Below are 17,486 nucleotides of genomic sequence, written 5' to 3'. Positions count from 1 at the left end.
GTATGTATGTATGTATGTGCGCATTGTCAATGTAGAAATTCAAAGCTCTTTTTTGACACTCTCTTTGCTGTCTTGCTGTTGGGATGTAGTGGTGCTTTGTGCCCAAGCAGAGCATGTACACAATGCAGGGGCACAGACATGACAGGCTCAGAGGTGCAAGGTCTGGGGAAAGCTAGTGGTCGACTTGAGTAATGGTTCTCAAGTTCGGTCCAGGGGACCCCTGTGTATGCAGGTTATTGTTCCTATCACAATTGCAATCCTAGAATTTTAACAATCTGTTCATTTTTCTTTATTACTTAAGCCAAATTATGATTAGAAATAGCTATGCCAAAAGTTTGCTATATTGCAAACAATTACAAAAAGAGAGGTAAATAATGTTTTCCACAGATCAAATTAAAGACACAAAAAATTTACTATTTGGTTGATAATGAAGGATTTACAGACAAAGCAAATGACCCAAAAGCAAACCTGCCTTCTGTTAGTATGATTCACCTCTGTCATTAATTTTTTTGTCACCTCTTTTTAGATTGAAATATAGCACAGCATGATACTTTTAGCTTGTGTGAGCATGATACTTTTTTTCTTCTTTGCATGTATGGCAATTTCTGACATATTGCGACTTCAAAGAGTGAATGATCCCTCTAAACATGAAATACGCCTAATTGATGCAACTAAATGAACAGCTTATTCAAATTTTGGGATTGCAAGTGTGGTTGGATGGAAAACCAAGCATACGCAGGAGGTCCCCAGGACTGGACTGGAGCCACTGGAGCACAGAGCACTATGAGCTCCTCCCTCAGCATCAAGCAAAAGCTAGGCAGTGGTGACACGGATTGGTGCGTTAGCACGTCTAGCTAAAACATTCATCCTTGGTGGCATGATATTCTCCACAACCTGGAATCAAGTTCTGATTAATCCACTGCTAACTGTAGCTGGGTGTCTTGTGGAGTGGTGCCCAGTTGGCAAAAGCGTTACTACGGTTTCAGCAGGGTTTCCTGGTTCCTGGTTTAATCGGGCTCTTGCAGTCTGCCTGCACCAGGTATACCTGTGGTGGGGTCTTCCTCCATGCTCTCAGGAGGACTGCAGAAGTGCTGGCTGGTTCTTCAGAGAGCAAGCAGGCTGGTCTGTTCTTTTCCAAAATGGTGGACAATTGCAATGACAAGACAAGCTTACCGTTATGACTGGGCTTTCATAGCAGGGAGTGGAATACAAGTGTACATCAAACAGTTGGGGAAGTATCCATGAGTTTTCTGTTGTATGGAGGGAACCTTGTGAATGTTCTGTATGAGGCCGACTGAAAGATCCTCTCAAAGGCTGACAGCCCCCTGTTACTGAACCGTCACACATCACAGAAGAACGGCTGATGAATTCACAAGAATTGCAGTCTTAATTCCATTCTGGATTGCCAATTAGTTTCTCAACCTCCTTCCCCAGAAACGTGGGCAGCCCTCCAAAAGCCTTTCAAAAAATAAACAATGTTGTCTGTCACCCGGATTAAGATGGTACCTGTGTAAAATATGTAAACGTGAAATTGAGATGTGTTGGGTTTCCTTAGTCTGTGCAAATCAGAGAATTGCCAGATACTGTATTTAGGCCTCTGTCTTTAGAATGTGTTCAATGTGTTTTTTTACTTTGTCCTCTATTTGCGACCCTCCATGTGCAGTATTATGTGTTTGGAGAGTTCATTCCCATAGAGGAGACGGGTGAAAACTATGTGGGCGCACCATGCTACAGGCAGCCTGGCCCTGGGAGATTACAGCCGTCAGGAAAACCCAGGTTGATCTGACATACGGTGACATAATCTTTCTGCCAGTAATAGGGTTTGTTGCTTACTGAGATCGCATTAATTCTACCAGTGTTTTCTTAGGAGGACGTAATCCCCATAATCCCCAAAGTTTGGCTGGCATGGGGGGATTAATCCTTTGGGCAACAGCGAGATGAGAGGCGCTGGAAGACTCAAGACATATCCGGCTGTTGGCTTTTTACAGTGGATCTTATCTTATTTCAGTCTTGTCCTCTAAGTGTCCCTGGGGGGTTGAGACTTGAGACAAGCTCTTGTTGTCGTTGTTGTTTTTGTTGTTGGCACTGAGAGGGACTTTTTGTCCTCATCGAGTCTTCAGTTGGGACTGTGATGGTTTTCTGCGCAGAGGAAGCGTGTAGAGAGGTCCCTGCCGGCTCCTTGGCACTTCTCTATGGGAGTCTGTGTGGCTGCCAGGCTCTAGTGATCCCTATGGCTGACTTGGGGCTTCTCCTACCAGACAGAGCCCATCTTTGAGACTCAAGAAGCCTTATCCTCACCCCAGTTGGCCGGGTTTCCTCCATCTGTCTGTCTCTCTCCCTCTCTTTCTCTCTCTGCCCCCCCCCCCCCACGTCTCCCCTTCTCTCCCTGATAGCCAAATAAAGTTCCTTTATGTGACTGCTTCTGTTATGTGACTTGCCTGTTTGCTTTGCAGATCCCCCTGATCCAGGGAGATGAAGCTAAAAACGTTTGACATACAGTGAATCACTTATACAACTGGATGGCTGCTGGAGTGGTCGAGGTTAAGTACGTCATTCAGGTGTGCGGCAATAGTACCCTGGCTTGCACATGAATCTGAAATGTTCTGCTCTAAGGTCCATTTCTTCTGTATCACAGGCCAGTACTCATACCCATTGCAGTATTTCTAAAATGATCTCCATTTTGCTTTGATGTAATCGGGACAATTTATTTTGCCCGAGGAATGAAATCTGTTCATCTGAAACGGAAGGACAGCTAATAAATCGGAATGGAAATCAACAAGCTTTATGTGTAAAGTGCAGGGGTGCCCTGGGGGACTTCAGCAGCCGCCTGTAATGTGTTTGCTTTTGCAGAGTAAGCAGTAATCCCAGGAATGCGTTTGGCGTGACAGGACTCATGCATCAAAAAATGGGTCAGTAACACTTTTATACGTTCATGTAGCCGGAAAGTACATTTGCGTCCCTTGCACCGGAGATATACGGACATTACCATAGCAGACTAATCACTCTTCCTGCGGGGGCTGGATCATAACATGGTTGGGACATGTCCATAGGAGATTGATTGCCTTCCTGTAACTTATACTTTTACTTATCGCCACGGTTGTGAATTGTCAAAACGTAATACCACATCTACAGTCAGCCTGAGGTGTTAGTGTCATTTTGCCCTGGAAACACTGGGGGGCGCAAACATCAGCACTTCTTCAGTGGTGTCCATGGGCGGGCATGTCAGCTCCACTTTGCACTGGAGACCCGAGAGTCTGTGTAGAACAGACAGGTGAAAAGCTCATCACTGTCCTGCTGCTAAGAATAATGTATCCCCTTTCCCTGGCTGATTAAACACCTCTCATATGACAGTGATTGACTAAGTCAGAACAAAGCAACCATGTCTGAGTTTACTGCAACACAAGGAGCGATGAATTATTTGTGTCTGGAGATTGAGTGAGAGGTGGAGGCAGAGAGACATGGGGGATGTAATAGTGTGCTGTAAACAGGGCAGAAAAAAAGAGCCATTTTACCCTTATCTGTGGAATTGAATTATTGGTTTATTCACAGCCCCACGTCAATGACATACACACAGAGATGACTCCATGCTGTTTCTCTTCGTTTATTTTACAAGCACTAAAATAACATGCAACAAGAATTTGTATAAAGTCAGGTAATTAAGTGCTAACTGTTTCCATTTTTTTGCCATGTGAAGGAAAAGACTTATTGATCGGCGACTATAAAAAGTGTTTGTCCTGATGGTTCTTTTTCCATGGAAGTCAGGTTGCAAGGAAATTTGGTACCTTGGGACGTTAGCTCAGATTCATGGCCAGTAGTTGCCCAAGCCAATTATGTCAAACTTTAGGGTTGTCAGGCCAGGATCTGTCAAAAAAACAGGGTGGTTAGCAGTGAACAGAATACAGGACCTCTATTGCCAAAATTCTCCATGTAAAATCCTGGAGAATTCTTGTAAATTGTTTGACCAGTCAGAGGTGCGATGTACTCATGGACTACCAATGACCAGTGATGCAGGTTTTCATTCCAAATCCCATACAAGAATGCAAATAAAGGGCAGCATTTACATAATCAAGTCCATAGTTTCACTTCACATTTATTTAAATGCAAATTAAATGAATATAAAATGTTGATCCATTCTCTACTAGGGAATTTTGATCTTCTTGCACAGATTCTGTGAAAGCACTGTGTGGGTATACGTATGTAACAGGTCATTGCTGAGTGAAACAGAGGTTCTGAGATGCCCCAATGAACAGGAAGTCCCTGGTGTCTCCGGCAGATTGATGTACATGAGTCCTGACAGGTAAGGGACGTGCCGCTGCCCTTTGCGACTGCATCTTAACCACGCTTCCAATGTGTTCTGTCACTGCTCCAACCTGGAAGCACGCTGGACAGGCTGATTGAAAACAGCGTAACCCAACGCATGTTTTTAAAAGAGGCTTCAAATTCAAATACGATACGTGACATTTGTCATTTGAATGGAAGGAGCGGAAAGCCCTTCCCATGCATGAGGGGGAGGGGAGGGGGGGAGGTTTATGGACTCTGAGACCGTTTACAGCCGGGCGTCAGACCAACCCACTGTTTTCACCACAGTGTTTTAATGTCCACACGCCCACTCCCTCAGCCTCATCAAACCCTTCTCCTCCAGGACTCGGGCCTGCTGGGACCTCTCTGCCGTGCGTTGCTCCAGTACAAACGCTTCTGTAGATCTGAGCAGCCCCAGAGCAGCGGCTACGCGCTGGACCTTTCAATTGCAGAGAAACCTTGAAAAACGCAATTCATTGAAGACACTGATTTTTTTTTTTTTTTGCTCTTCTTTATTTTTATATCAAATATAAAAATATTGTCAAGGCCATCTGCCATTCAAGGTGTTTACTGCCAGAAGATAAGTACTCATGAAAGATAGAGAGTTGGAATTTCCTCAGAATTTACATGTTTTCTGTGGATGATGTTTTTTGTATTCATGAAAGAAATTATGATTGTAATTGTGAATGGTAATGAATAATTCCCTACTCCAATTATTATTATTATTATTATTATTATTATTATTATTATTATTATTATTATTTTATAGATGCTGTCACAAAGAGCAATCAGATTACATCATATGATGACCTCTATAAGCTTTTCACAGCCAGTACAACATTTGAAAAGGAAGCTGTAGAACATCAGTTGACTGTGCAGCTGTACAGCTGTTTTATCATTCACATATTCCCTGAGAGCAATCAGGGCTATGGGAACTCAACTGATGTCTGTACAGGTGGCGTTTCTGTCAGCATAGCAGTGATTCCTCTGCTCTCAGTTTGGGTGTGTGTGTGTGTGTGTGTGTGGAGACATATGAAGGCAAAGTCTGAAAAAGAATTCTATATGTACTACCAGCAAATTGCATTCTTGTGGTGTAAGGACAGCAAAGCTCATTTAAACTGGGGAGTCAATATACTGAGGCATGCTTAAAATTACACTGGAAATCAATATTCCACCAGCGCACAAACTTCAATATGCCACTAAAGCTTGTGTAACCAACCTAGACGGTTTCTTGGCCGGCCAGTCACGCGGCAACATGGAATGGTGCGTGCTGGCCTTCGCTCCTCCTCAGACTCCCTCCTGTTTCTTCCCAGCAACTGTCTGTTCCCCACTTTCCACACACTGAGCAATGAGCTGTTGGGTTTCCCCCCCCCAGAACCAGGAAGCACTCCCCCTGTGGGGATATTGCCAGAGTGAAGCCGTATCGGACTGTGGCAGAGGCACGGCGTGCCAATTGTGTTCTTTTCAGCCTCACCACTGCCGTCCTCCCTCACTGACCTTTCCATTTACCGCCTTTCTGCCACTTGAATAATGAACCTTTTCTTCTTCACAGGGAAGAAAATAACAATTCTAATAACCCTGCATTATGGAGACTTGTCTGCCCCTCTCACTGTCCCTATTGTCCCTCCACTCACAAGATGGAGGAGTGCTCAGACTGCCAAGGAGGTGGCATTCACTGGGGTCTACTGAGACACTGAGCAAGGTGAGACAAACCCTTCCTCCTCTATGAAATATTTTGAGGTCATGTGGCTGATGAGTGCTCTAGCGGATTGTGTTTTCTATACCTTAGAAAGGATGATGCTAGTTAAGGGACTGGAAAACCAATTACTTAATATTGCACATTTACATAATGGGACACTTAGTCAAGGACGGCTCCATTGAGATCCAATCGCACGTCAAGGAATGCAACAAAATCTGATACCACAATAAAGGGTTCGTTAGTGAACGGAGACCAAAAAAAACCTTCAAGTCACTACATAGCAGCATGTTTATTTTTGTCTTACAAATGTACTGAAAAGTTTTTTCCCCACAGTTTGGTGGATTCACTAAAGAGCTAATTTAATTTGCCTAATTGTTTTTGTGAAGAAGGTAACACTTGCATTTGTGAGCCATCTCTCTCTCTCTCTCTCTCTCTCTCTCTCTCTCTCTCTCTGTCTTAGCTAAACTTGCTGTTCCGATAGCTGCAAGGGTGAACGAAGTAGTGCTTCGATAATTAGCTCAACCTGTCACGAGCAGAAAACTGACATTGTCTAATTAGCATATTATTGTGTGAGGGAAGCAAGTGATGCTCTACCTGCCATTATTAGGCTCAGGCATACATATAAAAGTGATGGTCTGATTTTTAGCAGGGCTCCTTGGAAGCTTTGCCTGCAGCAGAGAGTCACTTCACAGGCTCGTCCCCTGCATGAGCAGGCCTTCATGTCACTCATCCTCTCTCCCTCCAACAGATGAGTGATTCATTCCAGTGGAGATGCCACCAAGCCCTGAAGGAGGCCACTTTTGAAGCATTGTCTGAAAGAGCAGTTCTGGAGATAATGATTTGGGGATGTCTGCTTATGTTGCCTCTCGGAGACACGACTGAATTGAATGCATGTTTGCCGATACCTGTTTTGCGCCATTGATCATATGTGTACATGCACAACTCTTGAAGCCTGGCCGCACTTTTTATGTATGCATTATATATGCACATTAGTAACACTGAGTGTGTTCTATCCCCCTGTGTACTACTGGGCACTGAAGAATGGCCCTCAGCTCTGCGTTTGAAATCCTTTGCTCATGAAGTAAGGCCATTGGATTGCTTTCAGCTATGGACCACAAATGTACATATCAGACAAGAACTGCATTTTCTGTTTGAGGTTGGGGAGCAGAGCTTCATATGAATCCCAATGCATTTCACTGTACATAAACAATCATGGATTCAAACTGAGCATTGAGTATAATGGAAGCCTTTCACATTACACTGTATATATTTTTTAAATATGCATTCAACAGTACTGCTGTTTACCTATTTATCCAATGTAGGCCTTGTCTTTAATCATTCTCTAATGACTGCAATTTAAAAAAATTGCGTCATAATCTTAAATCCCCAAAATTAATACATCAACTTTCTTCTAACCCAAATCTCCAAGTTTACCGACATAAAATATAAAAATTGGGCTGGCATTCATAAACTAAAGCAAAGTAGCAATAAACAAATTATGCCTGTGTAAATTCTTTGTTTGCCTCATGTTTTATGTTTTAAATGATGGAAATCTGGCCTGTTGAAAGCTTAAGTGTACAGAACCGGAAGAGGGTCCAATTCAAGAGACAAAGCATGATGGGAATGATTGCAGATTAGGAAATATGTGGTTAGTCATAAGTGCACTTGAATTTCTTCTGCAGCCGTTTGAAGCACAAGTCAATCAACCATTCTCCATAATTTGGTTAGTGTTTGTTCCAGGTCTTCAGCATGTGGTTGTACTATCTTGTCTAGAACCTGTAATCCTACCCTGTACAAAAAACAAGAGACACCACATTGGCTTAATTCACAAGGGGAGAATTTTCTTATCAGAACAGAGGGGTCCTTATCATCGGCAGATAATAGTTGATCCTCCGCCAAAAGTTGGTCTGTCGGTTGTTTGTTTATGTCCGTCCAGTCACCAGGGAAATCCACCCATTGTGTAATCATCTCTGCTTACATGCTGCCCTGTTGAGTCATTGGGTTATGCTTCCAATGTGATCCTTCCTCCAATCCATGTAAACCTGTCAGATAAACAAAATGCGCTGGCCGTTGCACTTTCCTGGGGTGGTGTTACAATCAGCACTTCTCTCACACCACTGCAGGTCCTGACAGGCAGCCCCAGGGAACATCTTTCACTTAATTCTATCTCTCTTTGGCCCCAGTAACCACACCTGCAGCAGTACCATGCAGCATCTCAGATATGAATAAACACCCAGAGCAAACCAAAACTATGGATCTCTTCAAAAAAGTGAATATTTACAGGTTCTGATTTTTAAGTTTGAGTTATCAAAAGGATTTTTGCAAAACTCATATATTTTTAATGAATGATGAAACACAGGATTGAAGTAACGACATGTCAGTTGAGAATCTAACGTATACGCTGTACAAATACTACCATTTTTCATGGTTTAATCAGCACTCTGGATTGCCAGGAATGACATGTTTGAGAGAAAGATGGTTCATTTTCTCCGTCAACTTTTTCATGAGAATCCTCCATAATGGGACAATAAAATTTTAATTTCCATGTTTTTGGGCACAGAAACCAGCGAGTGGCGCTCTTCCCTATGGACACTACCTGCTTGTGACAGTGGTACTGATTTAGTTGCAGCGGCACGCATTCAATGCAATTTTTAAATTGAACCTCGTTGTTGTACAAAGTAAGATGCACGAACATTATTTTAGCAGAGCAAAGATAATCCGAGATCGGATTTTGCTTTATTTGGCATATCGTGGCTTGGAACAACAAGGTTCTATCTGCGTTCTGAGTGGTTTTGAAATATTGAGCTTCAAACATACCAAAGTGAATGGGCTCCAAGCAGATACAACATTTTAAATGTTCCATTTTTTCATTCTTTTTAACAGTATTTGTGTGTACACACATACATCGAGTGCCATATTAACAACGTATTTATTACACTCCCTGCTGAAAAAACAAACAAACAAACAAACAAACAGATAAAGCTAGGAGTTCAGACCAGCTCAAGCTATGTTTTGAAACAGCTAGTAGCTGGTAAATTCGAACTAGTCATAGATGGATTTTACACTCGGGCTAACTAAGTTTTATCAAAAATGTCAGTTAGAACCTTACTAACTCTTAAGGTCTCGTCTCGATATGTTATAGACCTAGTAAATGAAAAAGGGAATAAACAAAAAATGTTGAAACAAAATATCCTCTTAAACAATGAGAGCAGTGTGGTAATCCCTTTATTGCTTGCCTAGTTTTAGCTATGAAACTACTTCGGGAAGTATAATGACTGGGCAGTATTCTTGTCCGCGCACAGCGCTCGAAACAATGGCACCATTCAGAGGTTTTACCTTCCATCATTTCTTCAAACACGAACATTTGGAGTATTGTCATAATTTAGGGTGGGCAAGTGTTTTTTTTGTCACCCACTGCCTTCGTATTCAGTAGCTTGCACGTTTCTATGAACAAGATGGGCTACATTGTGAATATTTAAGGTTTTGATAAGCCTGGATTGCAATACTAACGTTTCATCTTTCTTGAGGGGCCATATACTTCCCTGTTGATGAGAAAAATATCGGCTACGCTGTTGCTGACTGAGTCAGTCACAGGTCACTTGAACTAGTGTGAAATTCATAGGCTTGCAGTTAGTCCTAATGAATTGAAATCCCCAACCAAAGGTTTCGATTATTCAGGGGTGAGATACTTGCTTCCTCAACGATCGAAGCCAATAACTTTACTTTGATTTGAATCTATACAAATTGACTTCAAGGATTTCGTCGCCTACATGGTTATATAGGGTGAACGATTCAGATGAAGACGCCGTTTTGAAATATAAGAATATAGGCTAAGCTCATGATGGAGATTTTAAGATTTTATGTATTAAAAAAACGCACACAAATTGGTGCCCTGGCGCATAATACTGGGCCATATAGTGGTACAATGTGTGCACTAACAACGTAAATAACCAAATTAAGAAAATAATGCTTGCCAAAACATTTTTTTGCGCTCTTGAGAAACAACTTCATTTGATTTTCCACACCATAGTTTTTGCCTCACCCACCACTGAATCCGGAATCCCATAATCACTAGGACTCCACCCCCTGTTTTCCGGGGACCTGCGCCGAATTCCAGCCCCTCCACACTACTCTCGTTTCGTGTGCAGGCTGTGGCACAGAGGCTGCGTCTCCTGTGGTGGGTTGGATTTTAACAAGTCTTCTCGCCTCTCTTCGGCCCCGGATTCCCAGTTGCATTATTTTTCGGATTGTTTCTTTGTTGAACTAACGTATTCTTATTTTTGTAACACCGATGCTGTTATTTTCGAATGTGGCTTGCCCGCAGCTATGGATTGACTTCAAGCTTCCTTCAGACCCTTCTAGCTAAAACTAAGTTCCAGAAAACAATCAGACCCCTCGTTCTCAGCGTTTCTCTACTTTTGCTGGCTATTGAATTAGCTAGCTAGCTACATGTTTCACCTGGCCAGTTTCAAACCTAACTGGTCCCGGATGTTTTTAAACGCTGTTGGAGTCATTGATCACTGAACTGCTTCATTTGCCACAAGGGTGGAACGAAAGGGACGGAGGATTAAAAACACGGATTTTTCCTGAGGTTTTTGTACAAACATTTATTTTCTGAAAAGTGATGGCGGAGCGGGGAGCACGATTGCTCCTCTCTCTCTCCTGTCTCACCTTTCTTTACACGCCTGCAGTGGCTAGGCATGCCGACAAAGGTAAGTTGTAATCCTCCAATTTGAACTGTTCGGTGTCGTCAAACACAAATGTATAGTTTAACGTACTTTTTAGTTTAACTGGCTAGCTAACGTGCCACTCTGGTTCTAAAAGGGACAACCAACGCATGTAGATTGGTTTTAGTAGTAAAGGAATGCAAGCGCTAAAGCTAGCTAATAGTCCAATTAGATTTCATCGTTTGTATCTTGCGTTCGTTAGCTCAATTTAATACCCCCGTTTAGCAAAAGAGAACACCATGCTGTCATTGAATAACACTTTAACAGATTTACCAGCCTGGTAATTATTTTGTACTGCTAGGTGGCCAGTTACTCGCATTGCTTTTCAAGCAGCGAAACACGAACAGCCGCAGCGCTTGTAGTTAGCTAGCATATTAGCTTTAGGTTAGCGCTACTTGGTACATGTTGTCGATGCAGCAAGTAGGTACCCGTTCAAAAACATGCTTACAAGGATTTTTAAGTGATCGTTTTTATTTTGGTAGTTGTGTTTTGAAAACACCCCGTCTCTGGAAAATGAAAATATTATAGTTGCCTAACAAGTCCCCAGGTTCGGTGCTGTGGCGGTGAATAAGGGAAACTTCAAAATAAGATTGGCTTGCTTGAACGTCTCCGGAGATTTCATTTGGAACATTGTTTCTAAACGGGGTATTACATATTCCAGCGTAAAGGTAGCTACAGTATCGCTTTATTTGGCTATTTTGCGGATTAAAATGACGCACCTTGGACTTTATTGTCAGTTCGAAATGCCCCCTGTGATTATCCCGGGTTTTTAGATTGCTCTCTTATAGGCTATTAGATATTGCAAGTTGCTATTTTGTGATTTGTCGTTTCTGGACCTTTCCGTATTGGAGCAAGCCAGTCCGTCATTGTTAATACTGGTCCACTAGGTCGGACGACATTAAACAAAAAGGCAATTTCTAATTGTTTCCAGCTGCACTGGGCAGATCATATCTGAACATCATGCATTTCGGAACATGCTTAACTTGTTTAACCAACCATGAACTTAATTCGGATTTTGTGTATTGTTTCGAAGCATCATGTGAAACTAATCCCCGCCGCATCACTTACTGATTCTCAATATTGCACAGGGTTTAGCCATGATATAAATCCCAGAATTAAAATGGCATATGAATAAGCTACAGACCATTATGTATACAAACGATCAGCAAATTGTTAACCCAACATACAAAATATATGGCTGGTGCATTTTAATGGTTCATATGGGCTACTTTTCTCTTAAGCGTTTACAGGACTGGCATCAATCACCCCGATAAGAAAGTAATATATTCTGAATACATTGCATGAAATGAGGGGGATGGGCAGTACTAAGCAAGATACCAAATGTTTTCGATCAACAGATTAATCACACGTTTTCCCCCTTGGATTACGGAATTACCACAGTATCCAGTTATGGGTCAATTTAATACGCCTATTCATTTGACCACACGTATGCATTTATTTATGATGTTAGGTTTTCAATTATGTCAATACTTAATAACGATACACTCGTGAAAAACTTGATTCGTGCAAAATTAAGTTAGGCGTAATTATCCGGAGAATACATGTCAGTCGTGAGAACAGACATCCAAATGCAGAGTGAACGGATTTAGGAGAGCATTTGTGGCGTTTGGAAGGTCCATTCATTTCGGAGACAAAGGCAATAATAGCTTGAGTTCTTCGCCACTTCTTGCCATTTAGCCGATCTCGCTTTATGGTTGGAACTGCCAAGGAATGACTTGTTACTTGAGGAAATTATACACCATGGTGCTATAATATGGGGTATGCAAACAAATGCAAGGCTCCTCCTTCGGAATACTGTGGTCAAAGATTAATGCATTTGCCTGGAAAATCTAGACTCAAATAAACTTCAACCTTTAACTCTGGTTGCCATTGTTTACATATGCATGGGAATAACACCACCATGCAATTAGATGTCATTGTACGGAAATACAAAAGAGGACTCTTGTGCCGTTTGCCCTGAATAAATGTACCTGCTGATTTAAGACGCACAAGCCTTTCTGCTTGAAACCACAGTCTGTTTTGGTGAAAAGCGAGCTCTTATGGACAAGTGAAAATGGCTTCAGACGAACTTGTTCAGCTGAGAAAATGAGTGTGAACAGGCGCTTGCAGGGGAGCGAGGAGGCAGGCTTCCTTGCGTGAGGAAGCTGATGAAAGGCTCTCTCCAGAATGAAAAGGGTTCGGTAGTGATTTAGAAAAAAAAAAAAAGGGCAGGCTTTGCAGGAGATGGCTATAGAGGGAGGAATGGGGGGCAGGGCGGTGGTCTGGAAAGTCATAAAACCTGGAGATTAAGGGAAGCAGGGAGTACCTCTGGGAGTTTTGAAGAATTCCAGAGAGATGAAATTAGACCTACATGTGGAGATTGAGTTTCAGGTTACTAATTGCGGGGTCCCCCTTTTCAGAATGTCTGTTTATTCTAAACACATTTCTGCCTGAGATACGGAAATGTACGAATTTTATCTGAGCCACAAGCCTTTTCTTAAACGCTGTTTTTTTGTTTGTTGCTTGAACACTTCCCTAAGAGTAGTACTGTTGAGACCCTCACGTTTATTTTCTGCAGTTTATGCGATTGTGCTTTCTCCTTTTGTATTGAGTCTCCAACATTGTGTGTGTGAGTCTCCTGTTTATTCTGTTCTTCCTCCACCCTCTGGAGTCCTTTGTTTTGATTGGAATTTTCTATCAACCTATTAAAGGCCACATTCTACTGCCAGTAAAGACAAAGAGACCCGCTATTTTACAAGTGGATTATTTGAAGAGAAGTGTGGTTTCTCTTTGATAATCATGCTGTGAAGGTATTGTTTGTTGAAAGCCACCTTGATGATACAAATGCCCCGCTCTGTGCCTGCAAATGTTTTTCACAGAACTCTTCCTTTCGACCCCCCCCAAGCCAATGTGGTTTACACAGGTGATTCACTCTATACCAGGTCCTGCTGTGGAACCAACAGAGTGTTAGTGGTCTGACATTTGTCTGGTGGTGGCTGATAAACTTGGATAATAGGTCATGTTTGATTCGTTTTCTAGAAAATATATTTTTTCCCTGAATTTTGATGAGGGGAATGTATGGTAGACATTCACTGAGTCGACACAACTCTTCTTTTTTGGGTTGGAGGCAGAGGGAAGCCATTAGGCTGTGGCGAGGAATTGTTGCTGCTGTATAACCAGTTGCATCATAAATAATTTGTGTACACATATCAGCCCTCATTATCATGTCTTTATTCTGCTCATGTGATCATATGTAGGCAGACTAGACATCACTGAATCGGTCATCTTTGATTTTCAAATATTTAGTCCCGATTATAAATGTGTTGAGTGGCATTGATGAAAAGGGAGGCTAAATGGTAAATTATACAAATTTGACGGATCATTAATCAGTTATTATGTTAGACATTCAACATATCAGTTATCATTAATTAAAATTACATGGCATTAAATTATCAGACAAATCCGTTAATTAATTTGCAGTCGTCGATGAGGGGTCTCTTCACAATTTAGCAAAACATGCAACATGAGCAGTTTAATAATGGAGTAGATGGGGTATCTCTTGAGGAAGAACAATGGTGGGTGCATTCTTTTTTTGAGAATTCAAATGTTTTTTTGCCATTGTTTTTCCGTCACATTTCCCGATTTGTTCATGCCAGCGCGCAGAATGCACGCGTCTGCCGATTACACTGTCCAGTCAATGGGATAATTGCGCGTCTCAGACGAGCAGTTCATTTGCTTGCCACGGTCTAACGATGTTAAGGAATATTCATGGTATCCTGAAGACTTGAGTGTGCAGGTAATGATTTCCAGTCCCAAAATGTGAAAGATGGGAAATTTCAGCAAACAGGATTAATTTCGCTGCGCGGAGCGTCTCGGTGTCACTGCACGCTTAGCGGCAGCTCTATGACAGCATGCTAACTTGTGATAATCTGCATTATTACTTGTTTGTTGTGATAATACTAATTTATTTTCGGTTATTACCGTGATTCTTAATTTCTCAGAGCCACAGGGTGTTTTTCTTTAGAAAACAAAAAAGGAGCACTATCCCTTGGAAAAAAATGTAATCTCATCTACAATCGTTTCTTTCGCTGGCAGGGGTTGACTGTGGCCACCAGCTGTTTGAGCTTGCCATCGACTTGGTTTATTAATTCTCATAGACTGTTAGCCCTTGGCTAATCACCTAATGTGCACAGCAAGCCTTGTAATTGGAATGTGAATTTGGAGACCGTATTGCCGTGATTGACTGATACCAGCAGCAAAGCAGTGCACTAACCATCGGAGGTTAGACGTTAAATACAGTGTGTAACGCTCATGATGATTAATGCCAGTATTAATGGTGGTTGTCAAAACGGCGATTGTTTTCACTGACATGCTGCGTTCATTAAGAATCACTGGCTGCCTTTGCAAAGAGTCGCTTACACTCGCCACATCTGCCATCAGTAATGGAGGATTCTGAGCCCCAGAGCAGGCAGACGGACCCCAGAAGAGGCGGCCATGTTACTGTGGTGTGGTGTGCGGATACACAGAGGGGTTAATGGTGCCCTGGGAATTTTTTGTGTGTGCAAATGTTTTCTCAAAAAAAAACAAAAAAAAAAAACTGTTTACTGAACCTTCTTCCTCTAAGACCGTCACCGGTAAACCGCAGCTATGTCGGTCCAAAGACAACAGCAACAGGCGATCGAATGCTTTCATTCGGTGACAGCGGCCTGTTGGCTGGCAGTGTTCTGCGGTGAGCAGAGTACCCCCCGCTGTGTGTGTTTAGAGCTCGGCGAAGAGTAGATTCAGCAGGTCTACCCGCCAGCATCGCTGTGGAGACGCCCTGGCTACAAGCGCACCCACCAAAGCCTCACAAAAGGCTTGTTTAAGCGGCAGATGAGTTGCCTGGTGTTGTACTGGAATCCCCCTGCGGACCTGAGCCTCCAGTGGGAGGATGGGGACCCGTCCGCAGTCTCGCGGGCCGGCCTCGGTGTCGTTCGGCTCCGTGCTGCAGTGCTGCGATGGTGTCCGTCTCTGGGGACTGCGGACGATGCCCTTGCAGAAACGCTGACCCGCTGCTCCTGCTGAAGGGCCCCTGGCTGCCTCTCCCAGGCTGGAGGCGGCCCAGGTGAAGTGATGTGAGTTAAGATGGGGAGGAAGAATGTCTCCTCGGGGGCTTTGGCCCGGACCGTCAGGCTCTCGGCCTAAAAAAAGCTCCCATTTCAGCCCCGGTGTCTCTGCTGCCTGGAAACGACATCAAAAAGACATCAATACCCCGCCCATTGTCAGCCTTATTGGAGTCCAAACTGTTCAGAAGGCCAGTTAGACTATTAAAAGCCCTTGGATTATCAGTGTTATTTGAAACTAAGACTCTTTCTGGCTTAAAGGAGGGCTATAATTTCTCCTCTTGCTGTAAAGCGTTGACTGTGGCATGGCCGAAGCAGAGCTGATTAATCTTGTCTGGGCTTTTCACAAGGGCTTGGGAGTCATTCCTGCAGTTACCTTTTCTTCTCCGATGTCCAGTGGGCCTCTTAGGCTGATGCCTTGTGAATAATAACATTGTTTCAGACCTTTTTAGAAAAAGATGCTTTACACGTCTTTGTTTTCACCGACAGGTGACACACTGAAGGAGTGTAACTCGAGCCGGCCCCAGACGTGCTGTTCTAAGGAGTCGTAGCTCCGGCATTCACTCGGTTTTGTCGTCTTTTCCTCGTTCAGTCTAGGATGGGATAATCCCACTTATTTTTTTCTGTTCTTGTGTAGAGACAGGGCTGACCTCTGGAGTTAAGTCGCGCTACCCCCCCGTTGAACAGTCTCGCCTTCAGGAGGGTCCGGCAGGCGAGGGAGACAGAGAGGTCTGGAAAATTCAGAGCGAAGTCGCGTTCGATTAGCCTGTCCCTTGCTTTGGCTCGGGTAACCCCCTGCCCGGCCCAGCTGCCTCCGGGTCCACATGTTTTTTTGATAAGGGACAGGGTCAGGGGCCACTGTTTCCCTGGCCCAGTATGGACGGGCTGCCGGGTGGCCAGGGAGAAGATGGTTGCATTGTCGTCTCCAGGCCAGACACCGCTGTTGGCTTCTTGGCTTGTCTCAGAACGCCGGGGGGGAGGTGGGGGCGGGGGCGGGGAGTAGGGAGTAGGACGCGGGGGCAGTGGGGGTATGGGAGGGTTGGGTTGCCTCTAATCATGTTGCTGACATTAGTTGCGCTTGAGGAAGCAGAGGAATGTGGGATTGTGTCAGCGGGGGGCGGTGTGACTGGAGGACGCAGTCAGGCTGGGCTGGGCTGGGTTGCGTTGGGTGGCGGGGGGGGGGGTTTGCAGCATTGGGGATTCTGTAGTTTATTTGTGTATTTTGTAAGCAGAGCCCAGTGGCGTTCCCCACGGCACCATCGAGCACGCCAGGGTTCAACAGCAAACATCTGTACATGTGCGTCAGTGGGCACATGTCCCGTCCTCAGGCTGTACATTTAACCCGTCACACTAAATTGTAAGGGCAATGACAGTAGCTTTCACATTCTCTCTTCTAAAGGACTTTCATCTGTTAGAGGGGCGGGAAATGTGAGAGAGACATGTTCAGCTTTTTGGTGCATTATTTGATCAGTCACACCCATGTAGGAGTGTTTCTCCATCCCCCCCCCCCGGTCAACACCACCTTTTGTAGAGATTATAAATCTTCAGTAGGGCTGGTCAGCATTGCCATGAAATTGAGTTTAACCTTCTAAAATTGGTATGAATTTCAATGTACAGTGGGGTGCAAAAATTTGGGCACCCCTAGTTTATACGTCTGTT

The 17,486-nt window shown here is 43.6% G+C and overlaps 1 protein-coding gene and 1 long non-coding RNA gene across 4 annotated transcripts in view; both read left to right on the top strand.

Annotated features, from left to right (window-relative positions):
- Positions 1-4,203: 4,203 nt before the first annotated feature.
- LOC133111354 (uncharacterized) lies at positions 4,204-7,249 on the top strand. The gene is made up of 3 exons (XR_009704987.1): positions 4,204-4,297; positions 5,852-6,001; positions 6,747-7,249. It is a non-coding gene; the product is annotated as an uncharacterized LOC133111354 (long non-coding RNA).
- A 2,875-nt stretch (positions 7,250-10,124) lies between these two features.
- LOC133111388 (neogenin-like) overlaps positions 10,125-17,486 on the top strand; it is a 169,973-nt gene continuing 162,611 nt past the window's right edge. For all 3 annotated transcript variants that reach the window (XM_061221702.1, XM_061221701.1, XM_061221700.1), the window contains exon 1: positions 10,125-10,710. In XM_061221702.1, the coding sequence (XP_061077686.1) occupies positions 10,623-10,710 (88 nt within the window). In that variant the 5' untranslated portion in view covers positions 10,125-10,622. The remainder of the gene's footprint in view (positions 10,711-17,486) is intronic.

The sequence above is a fragment of the Conger conger genome, chromosome 15 (genome assembly GCF_963514075.1).
Source record: "Conger conger chromosome 15, fConCon1.1, whole genome shotgun sequence".
Taxonomy (NCBI): Eukaryota; Metazoa; Chordata; class Actinopteri; order Anguilliformes; family Congridae; genus Conger; species Conger conger.
The sequence above is the reverse complement of the archived record's forward strand: the minus strand, read 5'-3'. Positions and strand labels throughout refer to the sequence as shown.